We start from the raw sequence: 23,080 nt of genomic DNA on the forward strand, positions 1-23,080 counted from the left end.
AGGGCAGGGGCAGTGCAAGCCTGGCTGGAGGTTGTCATGGCAATGCCCATGTACGTCCGCGCTTGCTCCGAGAACATCAAAAGTGGCAAGGTACTATTTAGATTTGCATTCTGCTGTGTGTGTGTGTGTGTGTGTGTGTGTGTGTGTGTGTGTGTGTGTGTGTGTGTGTGCAATGTGTGTGTATGTGTGTGTGAGTGAGTGAGTGTACGTGTTTTCTAAGTGCAGGGCCTGGTGGCAGAATGCTGAGTGTGGGGGTGTGTCCTGCAGGTGCTGCTGGGTCTGACAGACGAGGACCTGGAGCTGGGGCTGGGCGTCAGTAACCCCTTACACCGCAGGAAGCTACGCCTCGCCATCGAGGACTACAGGGAGGCCGAGGGAAACCGAGGGTGAGCAGCACATCTCTCACCCTCCCACATGTGCGCCAGCACACGTGCTGGAACACAGTATATTCCCGAGGAACAGTAGGTGATGGCTGCTCTCGCACACTTTCAGACTCTCATGCCTTTTTCTGTTACCGATGGACACCTGACGGCTGTGTAGGGTCGCCGCCAATGTCATGTTTGCCACTGCTGTGTACTGTACTGTCACGTGACCACTGCTTGTGTGTCGTCTTACGGTTGACGTCACGTCGCGTGTCTTTACCACGCTTGCTTCCACGGATTGCCGCTCTGGGACAACTAGATTGCTCTAATTGAACTGAATCCGTGAAGACGTTTCTGAAGAAGCCATCATTCCTTACCCATCATCCCTCTTTGACCAGGCTCTCCAAGGCCGCAGAGATGGACCACCATTGGGTGTCCAAGTCTTGGCTGAGCGACGTGGGCTTGTCCCAGTACTCCCAGTCCTTCCACAGCCAGCTGGTGGACGGCCGGCTGCTCAGCACGCTCAGCAGGAGGGACCTGGAGAAACTTCTCAACATCACCAACCAGTTCCACCAGACGTCCCTCCTCATGGCCATCCAGCTCCTGCAGATGCTCAGCTTTGACAAAGACGTCAGTGCTGTTCATTCGTATTCAGTCTGTGGATACTGTTTTGCATTTGGCGTATGGGTTTGAGTGCATATGTTTCTGCAGGCTTTGCAGGCCCGCCGGACCAGGTGTGAGAGGCAGGACATCGACCCCATAGTCTGGTCCTGCCATAGAGTCATGAAGTGGATCAGAGACATAGATCTGAAGGTCCACCACCCTTTTTTCACTATGTTCTATTCAGCGGTGGTCCCCAATCCTGGTCCTCAGGACCCACTGTCCTGTATGTTTCAGATGTTATCGTGGTTGACCAGTCTTTTGAATCAGGTGCAGGGAAAACTCTAAAACATAAAAGACAGTGGGTCCTGAGGACCCAGGCTGAAGACCACTGCTATACAGGCATCATTCGTAGTCACAGTTACTGGATTACCTGTTTTGTGAGGACAGGTTATTAGCAAATGAGAAATACTGTGTTTTTACTCAAGTAAAGTAGGGTGAAGTGCCTTGCTCAATGACACAATGTCATTTGACACAGCCGGGAATCGAACCGGCACCCTTCTGATTAATACCCCAATTCCCTAACCGCTCAGCCATCTGACCCCCATGCTCATAACCCTTTACTGTGGGTGTTGCCCCATGCAGGAGTATGCAGACAGTCTCCTGAGTAGAGGAGTCCACGGAGCCGTGATGGCCTTAGACCCGTCGTTCAACCCTGAGGTCATGGCCAGGTTCCTGGGGATCCCCGTCCACAAACACATGCTGCATCTTCACCTGTCTGAGGAGATGAAGGTCCTCGCCATCCCTCTCAGGTAACCATCTTAGAACATGTTCTAAAGGGGTACAGACCAGCTGTCTAAGAAATGACTTTCATCTGTACAATTCGGTTTCCGCATAGTGAGCCAAAATATGTAGTTATATCTCTAGCTAAACACATGACATTTATATAGAGAGGTTTTAATTGCTTCAACAGACATGCTAACTAGTCTGATATGTGAGTGACTAAGTGTTTACATCGGGGTTTCTGACAACAGTGCCTCACTGTCTGTTTCAGGAGCAGCAAAGAGCAGGATGACGAGACATTAGAGCTCCTCCCACAATCCCCTGCCCTTCCTGGACGCTACACGGAGGAAAGACTGTCAGGAAGAAGAACATCCGGCAAGGTGCGTGGTTCTCTTGATTCTAATCCAACCGATTGTACTTTTATGTGTTGCATGTTTCCCTACATTTGTGGAATTCAGACAGGTCCCATTGATTTACATCTTTCTCACGATGGGCTCCTTTTCTTTGGACAAATTTTCCCAGAGTCCTCTGCGGTTGAGTGGAAGGAGCAAGTCAGCTGAACGGAACATGGTGTTCCATAGCAGCTGTGGAACTCTGCCCAGAGAGGCCCATGTGCAGGCTGTGCCAAGGGTTAAGGGTAGCCCTGTGCTTACCTACAAGACTGTGGAGATCACCAACGTGTGAACATACATAGTGTTTGAACTTGGACTGGTTACCAACCACAGATAAATGCTATGGAAACAAAGACTTGTTCCCTGTCATCAAATGAAGGCATAATACACATACTCATCTGTTCATTTACCCTGTTGTTTGCATCTAAAGAGGTCTGAAGTTGTTTTACTTATGATGGATGCATGGACTTGATGCCTTAGCAATGTAAGATGGGGAGAATTGTATAACCAAGTGAACACCATAATGTATATTGTATAATGTACATTAAGTTAGTACACCAGCCCTGCAGTATGTCTATGGTCAATGCAGGGTATTGTGTAAACTTAACTGAAGAGTGCTTTTTAAGTCTTGCTCAAATATGAGAAATGCTAAAAGCTTAAAGTCAATCCGAAATAACCATAGCTCATGTTGTTGCATCTAAAAGGTCTAACTACTGTCTGAATCTATGTTTTCCCAATCAGAAACATATCAATTCATTATTTAATTAAAAAACAATTTTTCAAATAATTGCAAGCTTTAGCTGAACATTTTACTCTTCCTCTAATCAGTCAAAGTTTACCAAGTTTGAAACAAGCATTGTGATGTGTTTTCCGTATATATTTGTAATGTATTATTTGCATGAATATCAAAGACAAAACTCAAAAATAAGCTTCCAGTTCCACACTTAAGAATGGCAGGGCCAGACACATGTTGAACTAACTTTATAATAAAAGGTTGTGCTAAGTGCACCCACAACTTTAGGGACACACATGTTTGTAGTTCATTCGAGGGGAGCAGGAGGAATTCTACTTATGGGAGACAGCAATAGGCGTTTCAGTACAACAGGAACTTGGTCCCAATCAACACACTTCCACACACCTTATTGTCACGTTGAGGGGTAGGAACATTAGGCCAGTCCAAACGTCTAATTGATTGTGATATGTGGGCAAAGAAACACTTGCTATAGAACTTTCCATTATGTACTGTGAATGAACTTATGGCAAACCCAATAGGCCCATGAGTTGAGAGTCTAATTTGCCTAACACGTCTATGGCATACAAACTGAATGATTGTGTAAATGTATATTATATATTACAGTTTTACTTTTCATTTTTTACTGTTTAATTTAAATCAATGTATACATAATTAAAAATAATGCGAAATGTGCCATTGTTTTATAAAATGGAATAGAAATGTATGTTTAAAACAGTTGTAAGTTTGTTGAACCGTAGATAAATACTGCTCATGACATACTGAACAATAAATATACAATATTTGAATCAGAAAATGGATGCCTTTTTCTGTAGCTTAAAACATATATAACGAAGTTGAATAGCTTTTATTAATTAATAAGGCATTTATATTTAAATCGCAACAGATATAGTCATTAAAGAAAGTATAAATTCATTTAATTAGTAATTATTTTAGTGGCTTGCTTAATTTAGTTTGACAAACACTTCTACAATTTCTACTTGAATTGAACGCGTTGTCGTTATTTTGTGTTCGTTGTCAATAGTTTACATTTGTGTCGATATTGTAGGCCTACACGCACAAAATGTTTAGTGTGCCTTTAACACTTTACAACCGGGGGGAGGTTTCTCCCAGCAGGGTGGAATTTGGACAAAGTTCCTGTCTGTTATAATCCGTGCAATCAACAGGGCCTGACACCGAGGAAAATGCTAATTATAGTAAAATTTACAGATCGAATGCCTATTCAGGGTTGTTGACAATATTAAGGAAAACTAGGCAAACTTCGGGATGTTACGACCTTGACTACACCTGCGACACTCCAGGTACCCGATTAGGAGGTTGTCCTAGGGCGTGTAGCGCTGAGAAAGGTAAGGTGAGTCGTTCTCACGGTCATTTTATCGTAATTATTTATTGAGAAAGTTATGATTTGGGGTGGTATTCTTTCATATGTTACTACGACTTATCGGGAAATTACAATGCCGGTCTTTGAGCTAGATACTAGGTACAAACATTTAAGCAACAATTACGTAGTCAGTTCCTAGTTCAGGCAATCGAGGCTACTAATATAGTCGGTAAGAAAAGTTGCACAGGACAACACAATAGCCACGAGTTATTTATTGGCCTAGTTTCAATGTATGACACTTTTACTGCTTGCTAAATCAAAATTGTGGAGGCTGTGCAAACACTGATGCTGTATCTTGTAGGCCTACTAGGCCAGTTCAAGTTTTCAAGGTAGGCATGGACAAAAGGCTAACAAGATATTTGAGACAGTAGCCTATGTCATATTTACTCAATGTTCAATTTCTAACCTCTTTACCATGTTCTGTTCTGTGTTAGATGTCTGTAGTCAAAGTAAAACCTAAAAGGTTGTCGCTATGGGTAAGTTCAAAGGACTTATAGACACAGCCTTATAGGAAATGTCTACATGCCCAAAGCCTAGTACATTGTCCAAAAAGACTAACTTGTCTGAAAGTTGAGAACGGGCTCAGTGTTGAATTATTACACTGTGCATAGGCTAATAAGTCAATTTGTCACATCCTTTTCTCTATTCTTTCACTACTTACAATTGAGACAGTCTCATACCCCCACCCAGCACCAAACACAAGAAAAACTGGTAAACAACACTGTCAAACTGACGTTGGAGACAATTGCTAGCTCTGTCTTAGGACATAAAAACCCGAAATAAGTTACGTTTAGTTTAGAAGACATTGTTTAACCCCCATCTTGGTTGATGGACCTGGCTGATGGAAGTGGATGTGATCCGACAGGTTCTTTTTTTGTTTGGACAGCTTTTCCTGTGTGATTCTGGTGTTTCCCTTCCCAGCATGCCCGTGTGGGCATGAGCAGAAGTCTGTGTTTCATTAGTCATAAAATGTATCCTTCCTCTCGGTCTTCCTTTGGAAAAATCCCTCCTCTAATGTGTCTGGGTCTGCAACAGCCACCCAGAGGAACAGATGTCTCTTATCATGGCCAGAGGTTACACCTCAAGGAGGAGAGGAACTCAAACAGTATTTCGAGAGCATTTGAAAGGAGCGCAGTGGTACATGCTATTTCTTCTTGTAACGTCTCCTTATTGGTGGCTTTGTGTGCCACAACTTAGAGTTGACAAAATTCTCCATTCCTCAGAAGAAACATGTCTAGGCTGGTCTACTCTACTGATATTTAGCCGCTCTTAATCATAACCGGTCTTTCTACCTGACTGTCGATTAGTAATGCACCAGAGCACATGTACCACTGCCTTCATGGTGTGTCAACTGCCATTTTCCTGGGAATCTTTCAGAATCTAAAGTGCTCAATATGGCCTAATGGTGTATTGGCTGACTATGAATAAGTAACTTATTTGCCATCTGTTTAGACTTCCTCCTTCGCTGGCCCATCACCAGGAATATAAGACATTTAATGTCAAGGCCTCCACAGGACCAGAAATAATTGTAACCTTTGCCGGATGTGCCGTCAGCCAAGCCAACCAGGAAGCTATCCATCCATTCATTCTCCTGACCTCTCACCTCGTCCTGCACCTGAACGTGATATTGGACTTAGTCGTGGGTGTTATAGTGAAAATGAAAGGGAGTGCTCAGTTAGGGTGTCTGTCTGTGATAACATTCCTCAAACTTGACCTTACTAGTACTGACACACTGATGATCTCACTGTGAACATGATGCAGCGCATGCCCTGGGCTGGCTGAGGATTCTTTTTAGACCAAAATAATGAATGAATGACTCGACGATTTTCTCTCTTAGAATTGCAGGTTTGTTTGGACCACAACCCGTCCACCTTCCATCCTTTTCAGTCATCCTTCCACCTGCTGTGTTGAGGTCTACCTGAGCCCTTGTGGCTTGATTGGTCGCTCCTGGGTTGACTGGTCGCTCCTGATTGGCCCCTCGATGAGTTCCGATGGGCGCCCACAGGGCCGCAGCCCAAACCACGGAGGCAGCAGGTCAGGCTCCCAGTACGCCCTGTGTGCCCTGGGCGTCGCCCTCATCGCCCTGGGCATTGTTATGATCGTCTGGACCGTCATACCCATGGATGGAGAGGGCCCGAAAACGAGCAATGTCACCGCCAACGACGACGACGCCACCTCTCCCACCCAGAGCCCAGGGCCCAACCAAGATGTCAGCGCCAAGGACAAGATGAAGGCATCGTCATCAGTGGCGTACGTGCTGGTGGGGGCAGGGGCGGCCATGCTACTGCTGTCCATATGTCTGGGGGTGAGGAACAAGCGGAGAGAGAACCAGAGAGCCAGGGACGCGGTGGTGGTGGGCACCCCATACGTGGACCGTGTAGCAGGGGAGCCGGCGGAGTAAGTACTGCCTCTCTCATACTCTAGATATGTAGGCAGTCAAATTCGACATTCTGGTCAAACAGGTTTGAATGAGATATTTTGCAATTGGCTCATGCTGAGAATAGTTCCTGTGTGTGTGATTTGTTGTTTTCAGAGCAGCGCAGCCAGTCCCGACCTACGACGTGCCCAGCTATGAGGATGCGGTGGGCAGCGGCCAGTACCCCATCCGCCAGAGCAACCTGCGCAACAGCACCTCACAGCTGCCGTCTTACGAGGACCTCATCAGTGCTGTGGAGGCCGAGGGGGAGGGGCCCATCTCCAAGCCCGCCGGAGAGGCCCCGAACACCACCACCACCCCAGCCGCCTCAGACTCCACCCCCCAGCCCGCCCCCGCCCCTGCCGCAGCCAATCCACCCAGCCACCGCAGCAGCAGCCGGGCCAGTAAGATATTGCGCCCCCTGCGGGTCCGGAGGATAAAGTCGGAGAAGCTTCACCTGAAGGACTTCCGGCTCAACATCCGCAGCCCATCACAGTCTCGGGTCACAATCGAACCCATCACCCCTCCGCCGCAGTACGACGACAAGATGCCTGAACTCTGAGAGTGCCATGTGGTGCGAGGAATAACTTAGGAATAACACTCCTGTGATAGTATAACACTGTTGAGAAATGGCACTTTAGACACACGACTGTATCTGATGGACTCCGAAGCATGCTGCAGAAGAGTAGTAGTGTTCTCTAACGGACTGGAACTGGGTCTGGTGCCACAGTCGGTGTCTTAAAACCACAGACGTTAAAATGGCTGTGAATCCAACAGCCACCTCGACTTCTTCACCCAAACCATTTGCTTTTATAATTTTCCACCGTACATGTATCTCTGTATTTTGTCAAAATAAATCTATGTTGGTCAAGTTTCAAGATCCTTTATTGGGATAACTATGTTCTGCTGGCATGGGGTGGGTCTTGGGAAATGTAATTACTGTAAAATGTACCCACCATTTTAAAATGTAAATATGCCAAAAAATCACTTTTTAGTTAACTATACATATAAGCTTACTGGGCGGTGTTGAATGTCAGGAAGGGTCTTCATTTCATCGTTTATTGCAAAAGTCATGTGGTCCCCTAGCAGATCCCTTTCCAGATGCTCTGCTGTATGTTTTATAGTCACATGACACTATATAAGAGTCAGCATAAGAGAGCCCATCTTTCAAAATAGTGTCAAAAGGGAGATAGGTGATTAGATTTTTTTTTTCTTAAATCCAGTGGTGACCTTGATTAGTGTGATTTTATTTGAATGGGTAGGTGGTGCAGGTTCCTTGATTAGAGCATCACAATGTCAATAGAATTCAGAAGTCCTTTTTATTTATTCAGCTTTGTGAATATTGTTGTTATTGTCAAACACTACTGTATTAACACCAAACTACTGCAAATTGTGAATTTTAGGGATGTAGTATTGTGATTAGTGAATGCAGCTGTATTGATCTGTTTGTTAGAAAGAGCCAGATGGGTACTTGATTCTGTTTCCATGACGATGTAAGGTGTTGATGGTCAGTTTGGGTGATTGTGTATTGTTGTTTTTATGTATTTATTATAAACATAATAACATTATGCAGTTGACTTTGATCACGAAAATCAATCTTGCAGATGCACTCACCAAGTACCATCAAGTAATGTTGAATTACTACATGTCTAAATACATAGGCCTACTCTACATGTTAGCTCACATAGGATCAGGATTATTTATATTGAAATTAAGATTAAGAACCATATAGGATTTACATAGGTTAAGACAATGGGCCTGTACCTGTCACAAATGGCAAATAAACAAAACATTCACACTTGACGTTCTAATACATACATCCAATACATAGCCATACATAGGCCACTGGAAATATACAGAGAGAGGGAGAGACAGAGGAGGTGGGGAGTGAAATCTAGCATCCTCTAGTGGTGCAGGAAAATAGTTTTCATGATTAGGAAATCAATGAGGTCCATAAGGGAACGTCTTCTACAATTTCTCTTCAGTGAATTGAAGTAGCCTAGGCTAAACAGTAATCAATGTATTTGATACAAATAAAAAATAAAAATAATTGTTGCCTTCAAAAATAAGGTCCTGAAATTTCCTTCATCCTGTTGTGTAGGCTAAAGAGGAATTTTGAAAGAGCGAATGTATAAATTACTCCACTGAGTTGGTTGATTGAATAGGGTTAGGGTTAAGTACTTCAAATATGTAGGTTTTTTCTCAATGAGGTCAAACTCCACCCTTCTTCCCAGTCAGTCTATTTCAGCTTCTTTTTTTAAGGATCAGACATTTTCTGAGCTCTGTAACCAGACAGCTTTTCTACTGTGGCGGCTTTTGCAGCTGCCATGTAGCAGGGGGAGGGACAGTTCACGGAACAGCCAGCCCAGGGAGTCAGTCACATTCCTGGCTGGGATTCAATGACTTGTACCAGACACAAACAAACAGAGGGCGAGAGCGAGAGAGACAGAGAGAGAGAGCGAGAGAGCAAGACAGAGAGCAAGTGAGAGAGAGAGAGCGAGAGAGAGAGCGAGAGAGAGAGCGAGAGAGAGAGAGAGAGAGAGAGAGAGAGAGAGAGAGAGAGAGAGAGAGAGAGAGAGCAAGATAGAGAGCTTCACACATTTGGTCTGAGCGAGCGAGCGAGAGACAGACAGACACAGAGAAAGAGAGAGACCGCCAGACTGCGCAGACGAGGCATATTTCAGGTTGTACCCTAAGCTGTCTACTGCAGTGGAAAGCATTGATACCGACAACACGAATTTAATTTAATTTGGTTTTGGTAGGCTTCTTTCTGGGAACTATAAGGTTTGTTCGAGTGTGTGCTTAGAACTCGAATCAACATTTTTTCTTTTAAATGGATGATCTTTCGGTGAGAGCCATATCAAGTGACATGGATAGTCGCCGCATTGGACTTATCTGTTATTTCTGATACAGCTGAAGACAACCTAAAAACCTAAATATAAGGTTAACCGCGTGAATTTAAACTCGTATCTCGTATTCAAAACATGGAGGCAACTTCAAGCTTTCAGCCTCACCCCGGACTTCAACAAACTCTAAAGCAGTTTCATTTGAGTTCCATGAACTCCCTTGGTGGACCGGCGGCATTCTCAGCTCGATGGCCACAGGAGATCCTCTTCAACAAAGATGGCAAAACCGCCGAGATGATGCTCACCATGCCGGCCCATACACCCCCGGTTATGCCCGGGCCGCTTTTCATTCCGTCCGACCGTTCCACCGAACGCTGCGAAACTGTCCTAGAACGCGAACCTATTTCGTGTTTCGTGGTCGGTGGAGAGAAACGGCTGTGTCTCCCGCAAATCCTCAACAGCGTCCTACGGGATTTTTCCCTCCAGCAGATCAATTCGGTGTGCGATGACCTGCATATTTACTGCTCCCGGTGCACCGCGGACCAGCTGGAGATACTAAAAGTAGTGGGCATACTACCCTTCTCTGCCCCGTCATGCGGACTCATAACACAGACGGACGCTGAGCGTCTCTGCAACGCGCTTATCTACGGTGGTACCTATACTCCTTATTGTAACAAGGAGCTCTCCGGCTCTCTTGAGTTGGAGCGCACAGAGAAAAGCTTCAAAGTGTATCACGAGTGTTTTGGACGTTGTAAAGGCGTATTCGTCCCGGAGCTGTATAACAGCCCCACTGCCGCCTGTATCCAGTGTATTGACTGCAGACTCATGTTCCCGACCCAAAAGTTCGTTGTCCACAGCCACAAAAGATTGGAAAATCGAACCTGTCACTGGGGGTTTGACTCAGCCAACTGGCGCGCTTACGTCCTCCTTGACCAAGACTACACGGCAAAAGATGAGAAGGCTCACCTGGAGCAGGTCCTTAAAGACATCAAAGAAAAGTTTAACGCTGCCAGCAAGTTCTCCAATAAGCATTGCAGGGTGAGTGTCAAATCGAAAAGACGAATGAACCCGTAGTGGAGAATACAAATGTATTTGAACTTATTTAAGACAAGAAAAGACTTTATTGATCCTCGTGTGGGGAAACGTATTTCATAACTCACAACCATCCCTACTTCTATTGGCTTTCAAATCATTCTAAATCACCAGACTGACCTTACTGTAACATTACTCTTGACTGAGGCCCCCAACATATTTACCACTGGTTTTAGTTTACATTAACTGTAGAGGTTACAGTACATCCAACAATCACCTCACACCCATCTACCCATACACACCCATCTACCAATACACACACACACACACACACACACACACACACGCACACACACACACCCTCAGGGTTACCCAAGGGCATCTGCATATGATAAATGGAGCCTCTGGGATATGTTTTATTAGTGTCAGACAAGGGAGGAGCCAGGGTAGGATTCATTATGAGGCCACAAGGTGGGCCGGGGGGATAAAGATTTAATGAGGTTTGGCCTATCAAGATGGGTGTGAGTAGGGGGTTGTGGCTGGTCAGAGGAGGATAGGGTGTGTGTCTGTGTGTCTGTCCAGGGCTCCATGTGTGGGTCCGAGGCGTTGGGGGTGGACAAATGAGCAGGAGGTGTGGTGGCTGGTGGTCTGTCAGCCAGAAGCTGCTGAGCTCTGTGGATGTCTGTGGATCCCCACAGAGGAGATCTGTGGTCTGGACTCAGGACTCCGCCCAGGAAATCCAGCAGGAATGCTGAGGAAATTGTGGGGATTTGAGTGTGCCACTGGAAATGATTCAAAGTGCACCTTGCCCAAAGTATGTGTGTGTTCGAAAATCCCCACCACCTGTGGCCATTCGCTGGTGACAGATATATCGCTTCTGTGTTTTACATTTTCAAAAATGTCGATGCGTGCCTGTCGACAGGCAGCCTTTCAGTGTGTGCAATGATATACAGTATATACAGTTTAAACAGACAACACAGCGTGTGTGTGCGTGTGTGTGTGTGTTTATGTCTGCCTGCCGTGGTTCACTATCAGTGGTGTCCCAGTTAGCAGACAGGCCCGATCCCAAGGGACACACACACCCCAGTCGTCCCATACATCAATCTGACAGGGGCAGCCGCTGAAAGGCCGGGCGTTACTGCTAGAAGCCTGCCTTGGCTCCCTTTACCCATGAAACAACAACTCAATGTTATCACCCTGCATCAGACGCGCACCCACACACACACTCATGTCAGACCTGGGTGTTTTATTAATCACACACACACCTCCTCCAGCTTACTCAGACCTCTTAGTAAGTGTATGGGGGCTTGGTTGCGGTTTCGAGAGAACTTTAGACGTTCTGTAACTGAGCTTGACCTACACTTCTGTAATCAGGAGAAACTCATTTGGGATTTACTTCTCAAGATAATCCCCGGATGCCCAAATGTTGGCACACTATTTGAGATATCAAATGTTTCCCATACTGTGATTGTTTGGTAACAGCCACCGTCAGCCACGTCAGTTGTTTCTCCAGCTTCCTCCTCAGCTACCCAGCAGATCAGGAGGATCAGAGGGGGATGATGACACCATTGTGTCTGTTGTGTATGCAGCGGGGTGTTTGGTCACTCAGCCATTAGGCTGTGTGCAGATGGAGGGGGGGGGGGTGGTCTGCAGACTCCTATTCATGAGGCTTGGGTCCCTAAGAGCCCTCAGAGCCGGGGCCTTGACATGTGTTGTCAAAGGGGCCCTGACCCTTGACCCCTCTCTCCAAAGACACTGACCTCGCTCCAGCACCCACCCCCCCACCCCCACGTCTTTTCACACCGTCCAATCAGATGGCCTTGTCTCTTGCCTGTTGACCAGATGGCTGTCTGATAAAAAGAAATCCTTCTGACACAGAGAATATTAAAAGTTTACCTCAGTCATAGATTTTACATTCATCATCCTCTACAGCATGAAGCTAAGAAATACCCTAAAGTCCTTCGACTCGCTACAGTTAATAATTTTCTTTTATCTTTATATATGCACTTCATTTGCAATATCAAATGAATACACGAACATCATCGACTAAAAAATATCGTTATGGTCGGATTTTCTTTTCCCCCCAATTATAAAAACCATTCGAAAAGATTAGTGTAGGAACGGCACCAAAAGGTGAATTTTCCTCATCAATGAATGTTGAATGAATGGCTCTGAGCATTAGTGGCGATAATTCTTGGGGAGGCCAGAGCACTGAGATCAATCTTGTGACTGAGTGGAGCAGGCGAAGAGGCCTCAGGAGGCCTTTTTTAATGGAAGGGATATTAAACCTGTTCATGTGAGGCCAATTTATGGCCATCTCTCATTCTTTTGTTCACCTCCCTCCATCAAATTAGCCCCAAACCTGCGACCAAACCAATTTACAGAATGTGTCCCAGAGTGAGGTTCGGATGGACTCTGGTTGTGGGGTTTTATAGCGAAATCACTGTGAACATAACATGTCTCTATGTGGCCATTTGTAAGCAATTCTTTATACATGACTCTGTACGACTATGTCAAGTCAGGATTGTGTGCAGTTGTGTGTGTTTGTGATTGTATTTTCATGGGACGTGTGTGCATTTGTAGTCTGTTTGTGTGTGTGTGCTGATTGCATCTGATTGTGTGTTTGCGGTAGACTGTATGTGCATGTGAGTGGGGACGTGTAATGCCTTGATCAGCTGTGCTGGGAGATTAAAATGAGCTCACTGCACGGGCTGATTTTCTATTCCCATCTGTCTGCTGACCTCCAGGATGCATTGAGCGCCCTCAGACCCTGGCCTGGCCTGGTTTAGCATGACCCAGACGGGCCAGAACCGTCCTGGTCAATCCTGTCTGCCCTACATCTGCCTATCCCCACCTGAACTGATCCTCTCCTCCCTCCATCTCTCTTGTACTCGTTCCTTGACCTTCAAAGCCACGAGACAGTCTCATCCCTGACCTCTAATGATGGGTCATCACAACCACCCACAATATCTATCACGGTGGAGAATAGAGTATTGGGATAGCTTCTATATCGAGCAGATTTCCTTTGGAGGTCATCTCGCCATCGTTCTGTTTCTCTCAGCTTGTCTACAGTCTCCACCAGCCGGAACCATTGACAGACTTTTCTCTCATCTGCTGCCTTATTGTCAGAGGAGGGGGAGGTGTGTGTGTGTGTGTGTGTGTCAGCCAGCTCTCTGGGGTGGTGCCCCCCATTCTCCCAGAGCTGACCCCATGTTAAAGAGTGTCAGCTGGAGGCCCGTAGGGTGTGATGCGTGTTAAGGACCTGCCGCCTCCATTGTGACGGAGGCTGCCTTTCACCGGGCGCAAAAGGCAGCCACGGCTCTTTGTCTAGGTGGTGTTTCTGTCGGGGAGGTCCTCGATCGGACGTCAGGAGGTTTGCCGTGTCAGCCGCAGTCTGTCGGGGAGACACGCGTGGAAGACCGGAATTGATGGAGACTTGACGGTCAAATTGGAAAACTCCAAAATGTAGGCCTACTTTAGTATTGTGTAGCTTTTTTAACAGTCCCCCTCAAGAGGGAATTTGACCATTTTCCCACCAAACTTGACCGTGTTCTAAGAACGTCCTCTGTCCAGCGTTCCAAATTAGGCCTGAAATGGAGAACGTTGGTCTCCTTGCGACTGTTACTGTAGCTATTGGACCTACTTACACTATATAACAAATGAAGTGTGGGCAGAATCCTATTATAGCGAGAGAGTCAGAGAGAGAGAGATGTGGGTGATGACGAGTGATGAGAAGAGGAGGAAGAGGAGGAGGAGGGAGAGGAGAGGAGCTCAGCCTGTACAACAGATGCCTGGATCTGTTCGTTTTTTATTTCCTCGTCATCATCATCATCCACTCCTCTTCAATCATCTCGTGATTACAAACTCTGTTAGGAGAGTCAATTCCATCTGCTGTGGAGAGAGGGAGAAAAAAAGACAGTGAGAGAGACAGACAGACACAGAGAGAGACAGACAGAGAGAGAGGAAATCCTGGAATCTGCATCTGCTCCTGGTTGGCTGGTTGACTGGATGATTGGTTAGCTGGTTGGATGACGGTGTGGCTGGCTGACTCTGGCTGGATGGCTGGCTGGTGGGCAGGGGCGGATCGAGACATTTTCATTCGGGGTGGCAATGCGGTGGCAGAAGGAAGTTGTTGGGGGGCTTCCTGGAGGTGAATCAAAACCCAAAGTAGGGGAGTAAGGTACTCCCTGCGGTAAATGATTAGGTTATAACATTGTAGTTTAAATTAAACGCTAATATTAATATTATTTATTGAAAGGTTCTGTAATGTACAAATAATATTTTTCCATGGGAAGATTGGGGTGGCAAGTATTTTTTATTGGGGTGGCAGCTGTCACCCCTTGCCACCCCTTAGATCTGCCACTGCTGGTGGGCCAGCTGGAGGAATAAGCTCCCTGCTCTTGAAGGGTTAAGCTGACTGCTAATCCTACAGCACTCCTGGAATGCAGAGTCCTGTCTCGGTTCACAACAAAATGGAGGCAGTGACGTCCCAGTGACAGATCTGAGGAGCGCTCTCCGACAGCATCGTCCACCTTCACCACTCAGCCTCTCTCCACTTCTGCTTCCGTCCAGCCGCGTGTGTGTCATCACACACAAACAAACACACGCACACAATACCCCTCTGTAGTAAACTACTGGAGCAGTTTATCAGACCTACGAAAGAGAAGCTGTACAAGGCAGCAGCAAGGAGCGCTTCCAGAGGCGAGGTGTGACGAATCGGCGCTCTGCTTGTGCCTGCACCCCGCCCACCAGCCCAGCGGCCCACCAGCCCAGCGGCCCACCAGCCCAGCGGCCCACCAGCCCAGCGGCCCACCAGCCACCTCCAGAGCTATGCGGGGGGATTAGCCGTCACTGCTTAAGTACAGCACACGGCTGCGGGATCAGATGGTTTCATAAGCTGAATGTGCTTCTGGACACCCTCATGTTCGACAGCCAGCACACAATTAAAAGCAGAGCACGCTTCCGCTGTGTACTGGACTGGACTGGAGCTGGCTGGGGGGTGGGGGGGTGGGCGGGAGGAATGGGAGAGCTTGTGAATGAATGTTTTAGTGATTTACCACCGCCATGCTCACCAGGATGTGCAACATTTATGGGAGAGATTAATTGGAACAGATACATTTGCAACTCGCCTGAGTTTAGTCTTCAGACCGAAGAGGAAGGAGAGTTTGCTTTCCCTGACGGACATTATGCTGCATAATGACATTTAAGGCTAGAAGCCTTTGTGTGTGTGTGTGTGAATGTGTGTGTGTGTGTGTGGAGTGAGAGAGGGAGGGGAGGATTGAGGGCTGTCTGTGAGCAAGCGAGCAGGCTAGCAGGCTGGAGTCTCTCCCATGCCTCTGTGATTGGAGGGAGACTGTGGTTGCTAAGCAGAGCTGCTCTCTCTGTGCTAAATAAGAACTTGATGCTCTCTGGCTGGTGGGCTGAGTGGAGCATGCCAGAGCTGCACACACACCACACACACACACACACACACACACACACACACACACACACACACACACACACACACACACAGACCTTCTCACACAGTGCAGGCCTCTTCCATTACAGGGATATACCTCATGCTCTTTCAACCTCCAGGGACCAAGGGTACTCCAATCCCCCTCCTCTGTTTCCAACTCCTCCTCTTCTCCCTCCCCCTCTCTTCCCCTGCCACCTCCACTTCCTCCTTCTCCTCCTCCACTACCACACAGCAGGCATACAGAGCTGGCCCATACTCCACAAAGCTGTCATAGTCATTCAGGCTCACACACACACCTACACACACACACACGTGATAGAGTTCTCCAGCACAGTGGGTGAAAAGGCGAGCGTGTCACTGTAGAGGGACGAGCGATTGCCCACCATCCATCTGTAGTTTGAAAACCCAGAGTGAGAGCGAGAGAGAGCGAGAGCGAGAGTAAGAGAAAGACGACAGAAAAGGGGGCACGAGTGACAATGATGTCAGCATGACCTCATTTACATTTAGTCATTTAGCAGACGCTCTTATCCAGAGTGACTTACAGTAAGTACAGGGACATTCTCCCCTAGGCAAGTAGGGTGAAGTGCCTTGCCCAAGGACACAACGTCATTTTGCACAGCCGGGATTCGAACCAACAACCTTCTGATTAATAACCCGACTCCCTAACCGCTCAGCCATCTGACCCCCGCAGTCCCAGCAGCCTCCGTTCCCCCACTCAGGAAGACAGGAGTATCCTCTCTAGCTCCCTCTCATCCTCTCCCTGGCCTGGTGGGGTAGTCCATCACCTGCTCAGCCTTAAGTGGCCAGAGAAGCGCATGTCTCCCAGCGCTGGAGCCTCTTTGCTTCCTTCGGAGACCTCGACAGACGGCTAAAACCCACCACCTTGCCTCCCCTGGTGGTGGGTCTCAGTCTGCTGTCTAGCGCAGCCCCCAGGTCAGAGCTCTGGGTCATCCTTTTGTGCGCTGGCGAGTAACCGCGGCGACAGCTCTCTCGGTGCTCCAGAAACGGTGTTGTGTCTTTGACAGTTCCCCCGTAGCCAATGGATTGTGCACAGCTGTCATCGGGGTTCTGCGTGGACTTGCCTGTTCAGTCCTCCGGTCCTTCTGCATTGGTCACGGTCCAGCCCTCCGCCCCCTCCAGCCCTCCAGCCTTCCGCCCCCTCCAGCCCTCCGCCCCCTCCAGCCCTCCAGCCCTCCGCCCCCTCCAGCCCTCCAGCCCTCCGCCCCCTCCAGCCCTCCGCCCCCTCCAGCCCTCCAGCCTTCCGCCCCCTCCAGCCCTCCGCCCCCTCCAGCCCTCCAGCCCTCCGCCCCCTCCAGCCCTCCGCCCCCTCCAGCCCTCCAGCCCTGCGATGCTTCCCCTCCTTCACCCAGAAGCCCCTTTTTCTCTCTTTTGTTCTTCCTGTTTGTCACAGGAAGTGGTCCTAATGTGGAGGGTCTGATGTATGGCTGCAGGCGTGTAACTCCTGATTACCGCCACAGCCGGGACTCTGTCTCTGCCTTGATCTCCACACACACACAAAGCTCTCTCTCTCTTTCTCTCTCTCTCTCTCTCTCTCTCTCTCTCTCTCTCTCTCTCTCTCTCTCTCTCTCTCTCTCTCTCTCTCTCTCTCTCTCTTCTCCAGGGAGACAGGGGGATGCTTGGCTCACATGTGCTGGAGAAGAGTTTCCATTCTCTATCTCTCTCCTCTCCCCCTCTCTCTCTCTTTCTCTCTCTCCTCTCCCCCTTTATTTTCTCTCCCTCCTCTCCCCCTCTCTTTCTTTCTTTTCTCTCTCCTCTCCCCCTCTCTCTCTCTTTCTCTCTCTCCTCTCCCCCTCTCTTTCTTTCTTTTCTCTCTCCTCTCCCCCTCTCTTTCTCTCTCTCTCGCTCCCACCTCTTGGGATAGAAGCGCAAGGACCCCTAACATAGCTGTTCTCTGCACTGCCTGCCCGATAGCGTTCCCTACACCCTATCTCAGCCTAACCCACCCTGGCACGGGCCAGCCTGGCCTGCTTAGAGCCAGTGGCACAGACAACCTCTCCAGTCTGCCTGTCTGCCTGCCTGCCTGCCTGCCTGCCTGCCTGCCTGCCTGCCTGCCTGTCTGCCTGCCTGTCTGTCTGTCTGTCTGTCTGCCAACCAGCCGACAGTTAGTCAGTCAGCCAGCCAGTCAGTCAGTCAGCAGGCCAGCCTGCCTGCCTGCCTGCCTGCCTGCAGTTAGTCAGCCAGCCAGCCAGCCAGTCAGTCTGCCAACCAGCCGACAGTTAGTCAGCCAGCCAGTCAGCGGCCACAGACACAGACACTCCCCCCCCCTCCCCTCGCCACCCTAGCCCTGAGACACCATGCAGGCTTGCCCTTCATCCCTTCTGAGGAGCCTATTCTAAGCCCCCGGTGTCTCAAGGCAGGCAATGGGCCAGCGTGAGGGGAGAGGTCTGTCTACACACACACACACACACACACACATCATCTTAAAACACCCCAAGCTGCTTTGCAGATTATCAACGTAAACTGGGTAAGCCTCCTCTCCTTTTGGCACCAGAGACTTAATCCAGTCCACCGTTGAGAACGACTGGGAGGCTAATTGGGCATCTGGTGTGCGTCGGTCACAGGGCAGCCAGTGAACCTGACCTCTGGAGGGAATCAGCCAGGACAGTCGGGGGCCGTGATAGGCTAGACCGTCTCCTGGCTAGGACACTTGGTCACAGGTCAGAGGAAGACAAAGACTACCTCAGTTTTCCAGAATTTTATGAGAGAAACTGTATACCGAGCATCAGAACTGAATTCGATCGTTCGAGCATTTCGGCTGCTGTATGGCGTGCCCTGGGGAGGGGTGGTGGGTGTGTGTGTGTGTGTGTGTGTGTGTAAGCGTACGTGTGTGTGGGGAGGTGTACCGGGGCACTTTGTCAGAAGGACTCGTCCCTCACAAAGACGCCGTCTCGGCGCTTCCATATTTAATTCGTCCCCCTTTCAGACGCTCCACTGTACAAGCGGCCGCAGCCAGAATGAGCCCCTCCAGAAGGATTAGCTGCTCCGCCATCAGCCTGCCTGCCTCATCACGCCGCCTTTGTTGTGGTGCAGGCTCGCCCTAAATAGGAGGAAGGCTCTCGGCCAGACACAGTGGATGGAAGTTGCTTTGTGTGGTCGACAGGTGCAGGTGGAGAGCGCAGTGAAAGCTGCCTTGGATGTGTGTCAGTGTGTGTGTCTGGGGGGGGGGGGGTGTCTCTGCATTCTGTGTGAGCGTGTTTGCCAGCTAGGTATGAAGAAGTGTGTGTGTGTGTGTGACCGGGCCAACAGGTTATGTCCTCCCTGCAGCTGAGAGTGCTGTTGAGACTCTGGAACTCAGGAGCCCTCAATCACACATCTCCTCAGGGGTTTACAGTCAATTCTTCAGGCGAACGCCCCCTCCCCCGTCTCTCTCTCTGTCTCTCTCTCTCTTTCTCTCCTTACTCACATCTGGTGAGCAGTGCTAGCTAGCTCCCCTGTCATCTTTTACTGCATTGAGGTCATTTCCACCCTGTGGCTTGAGTGAAAACATATGATGTGCTGGGTTCTGCTGGGCTTGAGGTGGGGATAGGTATACACCAACACAGACATGAAGCCAATCAGCAGCTGCAAAAACAGCCATGACCAAACATCCACAGGAAAGACCAATTCATTCACATGCTGGATGTCTGTGGCAGAACATCTTCATTTCCTAGGTATTTCTGTTAAAAGGTAGTCTAGTTGTACGTTTCAACATGGATAAATACCTGCTTGGCCTAATGTCATTTGATTACTTTCCAGTATCAGTTTTTAACTGTGGTTTCTGCATCACTGCTCAAGTTTGGTATCTTTGGTATCTGTATCTGCAGTTGGATCTAGGTTTTAAAACAAAGATTTGCTGTCTGTGATGTGTGAGCAAAGAGGTAGCCTGGTTAGGACGGAGGGATGGGTGGATGTAGGGAGAGAGGGACGGGTGGATGTAGGGAGAGAGGGACGGGTGGATGTAGGGAGAGAGGGACGGGTGTATGTAGGGAGAGAGGGACGGGTGTATGTAGGGAGAGAGGGACGGGTGTATGTAAGGAGAGAGGGACGGGTGGATGTAGGGAGAGAGGGACGGGTGGATGTAGGGAGAGAGGGACGGGTGTATGTAGGGAGAGAGGGACGGGTGGATGTAGGGAGAGAGGGACGGGTGGATGTAGGGAGAGAGGGACGGGTGTATGTAGGGAGAGAGGGACGGGTGTATGTAGGGAGAGAGGGACGGGTGGATGTAGGGAGAGAGGGACGGGTGGATGTAGGGAGAGAGGGACGGGTGGATGTAGGGAGAGAGGGACGGGTGGATGTAGGGAGAGAGGGACGGGTGGATGTAAGGAGAGAGGGACGGGTGGATGTAAGGAGAGAGGGACGGGTGGATGTAGGGAGAGAGGGACGGGTGTATGTAGGGAGAGAGGGATGCATGTTGTTTCGGTCGCCCCTGGAGAGGAGTGCATCCCTTCCAAGACTGCAGCAGACTGCCCTGGATCCAAATCGAGGGCAGCTCTCTACTGTACTCGACTCCACTTGACTCGACTGTACTGTGTCCTCATTTTGTCTGCAGCAGCCTAGCCCTGTTCCACTCCCTGCTACCTTTGTTCTCACACTTGGCTGGAACGTGGCGAGTGTGAGGAGAGGTGCTGAGGCTGCACTTAGCCTGGCTGCCTGCAGTTGCTCTCCTCCTCTCGCAGCTCTGGAGGAACATATTGTTGCCCACCCCGTCGGTGTGTATGCGCGCGTGGGCATGTGTTAGTGTCAGCGTGTGGGATAGTGGCTCTTGGAATTCAATTCCTTTACAAGATGAATCCCATCCATGTTTAGCTCTGTATTCCCCTCTGAACTCCAACTTCACATATTTAACCAGCATACAAGCTGTAGCTGGATGAGCCTTGCAATAAAACATGGAGATTGTTTGTGTATTGACCAAATGCCAAGTCAGCCAACTGCTGTGTGTGTGTGTGTGTGTGTGTGTGTGTGTGTGTGTGTGTGTGTGTGTGTGTGTCTGTGAGAGAGAGAGAGTGAGAGGCCTCCAACCTAGGTCTGGGATTGAGGCTAGCAAGCAGAGTGACTGGAGACAGTAAACTTTTATCACTCTAAATAGCCTCCAGTAACAGCTAGCCTAATGGCCGAGCCAGCCAGGGCATGGGGTTGCCCAGAGGTCAGGTTGAATTGCAGGACATAAACGTTGGTTTCCGACCGGTAGAACAAATAAAGGAGAGAGGAGAGAGGAGGGGGCATCGGAGGTGAGCCGGGGGCATTGGTGAAGGGAGGTGGGGTGGTTGTTATTCGAAGAGCAGATGATCACTTTAATTGATTAGCAATAAAAGGAAGCCATTGATTGAACCTGCCCCCTCTCTTTTGAGAGGATCCTTGGCCTTTTGACCCCCTTACTACAGTCAGACAGTACCACTCAACCTTCTTATCAACACAGTTAGAGCTCACAGCTTTTAGCTTTTAGTTTCTTGCTTCATACGGCAGTTTGTTGATGCCAGACACAAGGAGACTGAAAGGATTCTGGCTTACTGGGCGCTACATTCTGCAATTGCTTATCAGGGGCTTTTATCAGTATCAAATATGCCCCTGTTTCTCAATGTCCTCATTAACTGGTCCCTCCGATGCCTCTGGTTCTTGTCTGGCTGCCGTGTGTTGGCAGGAGGGAGTGTTTGTTTTAGGTGAGCTCAGCTCTGGAACAGGACCTGGCCAAACGAAGTGCGAGTGACGAGGGCCAGACCACGGTCTCCAGGCCCAACCTGAGAGGAGACTCACGCCACAGAGCGGCTTGTTTCGTTTCCCAGTGTCTCCAGGGGGGGGGGGGGGGGGGGGGTGAGGTGGGTGGGTGGGGGGTTGTATTCACACTCAAAGGCACGCAATAAAAAACCCTCCCTTATAAAGTGGTACCTGGGTAGGGGTTAGGGAGAGCCCCCCCCCTCCCACCTCCCCCTCACCTCTCTGCATATAGCATGACCTGTGTGTGTGTGTGTGCTCAGTTCAGCTCCTCGCTCATAAAAAATAAAAATAAAAACCCAGGGGAGCTCTCAGGGAGATGAGAGGGTGTCGATTGTTTCGGCGGCGGCCATATTTGTGCACTTGGTTCCGAAGCCCCTTTTCATAGATGACCGTTTTTACATCGCCGAGGTCAGCTGGTTTTACTAGACTGAGGGGGCACATCCAGAGGCAAGCAGGCCACGCCCCCCACCCCCCCCCCTCCCCCTCCGCCATCTGGCTGTCATAAAATAGAGGGAGGCTGGAGGGCTGTAGATCTGCTTAATGGGATGCCAGGGTGAGATGAGAGAGGAGGGAGGGAGGGAGGGAGGGAGGGAGGGAGGGAGGGAGGGAGGGAGGGAGGGAGGGAGGGAGGGAGGGTGGGTGGGTGGGTGGGTGGGTGGGTGGGTGGGTGGGTGGGTGGGTGGGTGGGATGGGGGCGACCGGGAGGTGGACTCCAGTTGCCCCCGAGTCTCTGAGCTTCCTCCTCCGTCTGAATGACGGGTCAGAAGTTCATTGTCTTTTCTTCCTCTTTTTTCTTCCCTTTTTCTTTCCCTTCTTCCTCTAGAAATGTGCCTTGTAAGGTGTATGTGTTTTCTTTTGAAAAGGGAGGGGGGGGGGTAAAAACAAGTTTGGAGCCGGAAGGGGTGAGTTGGAGTCTGCCTAGTTATTGCCAGCGAGCCTTTCATCCCCCCAAAAAACTTTCGACAGAGAGTGCGGCGCTGTGAGTGTTGTTCTCGCCGTGCGGCGGCGAACTAGCTCCGCCATGCAGAGTTACAGACCTGAGAGCTCCACAGATGGTGTCGAATTAGGTGGCGGCGTAAACACCGATGATTCAATGCCTCAGTGTTGTTTGGGTATGTGTCACCCTCGCCAAGCTCCCTGTGCTCTGTTGAGTAAGAGGCAGATGTCTGGGTTTCAGAAGGCCAGGTCTAGTCCTCTCCATCCCAGGGAGAATATATCTTGTAAAGTGCATGTGTGTGTGTGTGTGTGAGAAAGTGTGAGTCCGTGTGTGTGTTTCATCGTTAAACGCCACACTCGCGGAATACTACACGCATGGAAAGAAAGGCCGTTCTCCAGGAGATGTTT

At 49.2% G+C, this 23,080-nt stretch overlaps 3 protein-coding genes across 6 annotated transcripts in view; all 3 read left to right on the forward strand.

The window, feature by feature from the left end:
- The first annotated feature begins 6 nt into the window (after positions 1–6).
- Positions 7–3,640, forward strand: LOC136946374 (kazrin-like). The gene is made up of 7 exons (XM_067240687.1): positions 7–90; positions 268–386; positions 761–992; positions 1,074–1,175; positions 1,608–1,774; positions 2,017–2,125; positions 2,268–3,640. The coding sequence occupies exons 1-7, from the start codon at positions 37–39 to the stop codon at positions 2,427–2,429; spliced, it is 945 nt and encodes a 314-aa protein (XP_067096788.1). The 5' UTR covers positions 7–36; the 3' UTR covers positions 2,430–3,640.
- A 361-nt stretch (positions 3,641–4,001) lies between these two features.
- Positions 4,002–7,556, forward strand: tmem51b (transmembrane protein 51b). Of its 4 annotated transcripts, none has more exons than XM_067238715.1 (3): positions 4,002–4,239; positions 6,107–6,666; positions 6,803–7,556. In XM_067238715.1, the coding sequence occupies exons 2-3, from the start codon at positions 6,251–6,253 to the stop codon at positions 7,245–7,247; spliced, it is 861 nt and encodes a 286-aa protein (XP_067094816.1). In that variant the 5' UTR covers positions 4,002–4,239; positions 6,107–6,250; the 3' UTR covers positions 7,248–7,556. The 4 variants fall into 4 exon arrangements, with proteins under 4 accessions (XP_067094816.1, XP_067094807.1, XP_067094831.1 ...); XM_067238706.1 differs by having other exon boundaries at positions 4,002–4,234; XM_067238730.1 differs by having other exon boundaries at positions 4,002–4,189.
- A 2,113-nt stretch (positions 7,557–9,669) lies between these two features.
- Positions 9,670–23,080, forward strand: part of skib (v-ski avian sarcoma viral oncogene homolog b) — a 29,543-nt gene continuing 16,132 nt past the window's right edge. Inside the window, exon 1 of the mRNA XM_067235362.1 lies at positions 9,670–10,569. Within this exon, the coding sequence (XP_067091463.1) occupies positions 9,670–10,569 (900 nt within the window). The remainder of the gene's footprint in view (positions 10,570–23,080) is intronic.

Source organism: Osmerus mordax, chromosome 1, assembly GCF_038355195.1.
Source record: "Osmerus mordax isolate fOsmMor3 chromosome 1, fOsmMor3.pri, whole genome shotgun sequence".
Taxonomy (NCBI): Eukaryota; Metazoa; Chordata; class Actinopteri; order Osmeriformes; family Osmeridae; genus Osmerus; species Osmerus mordax.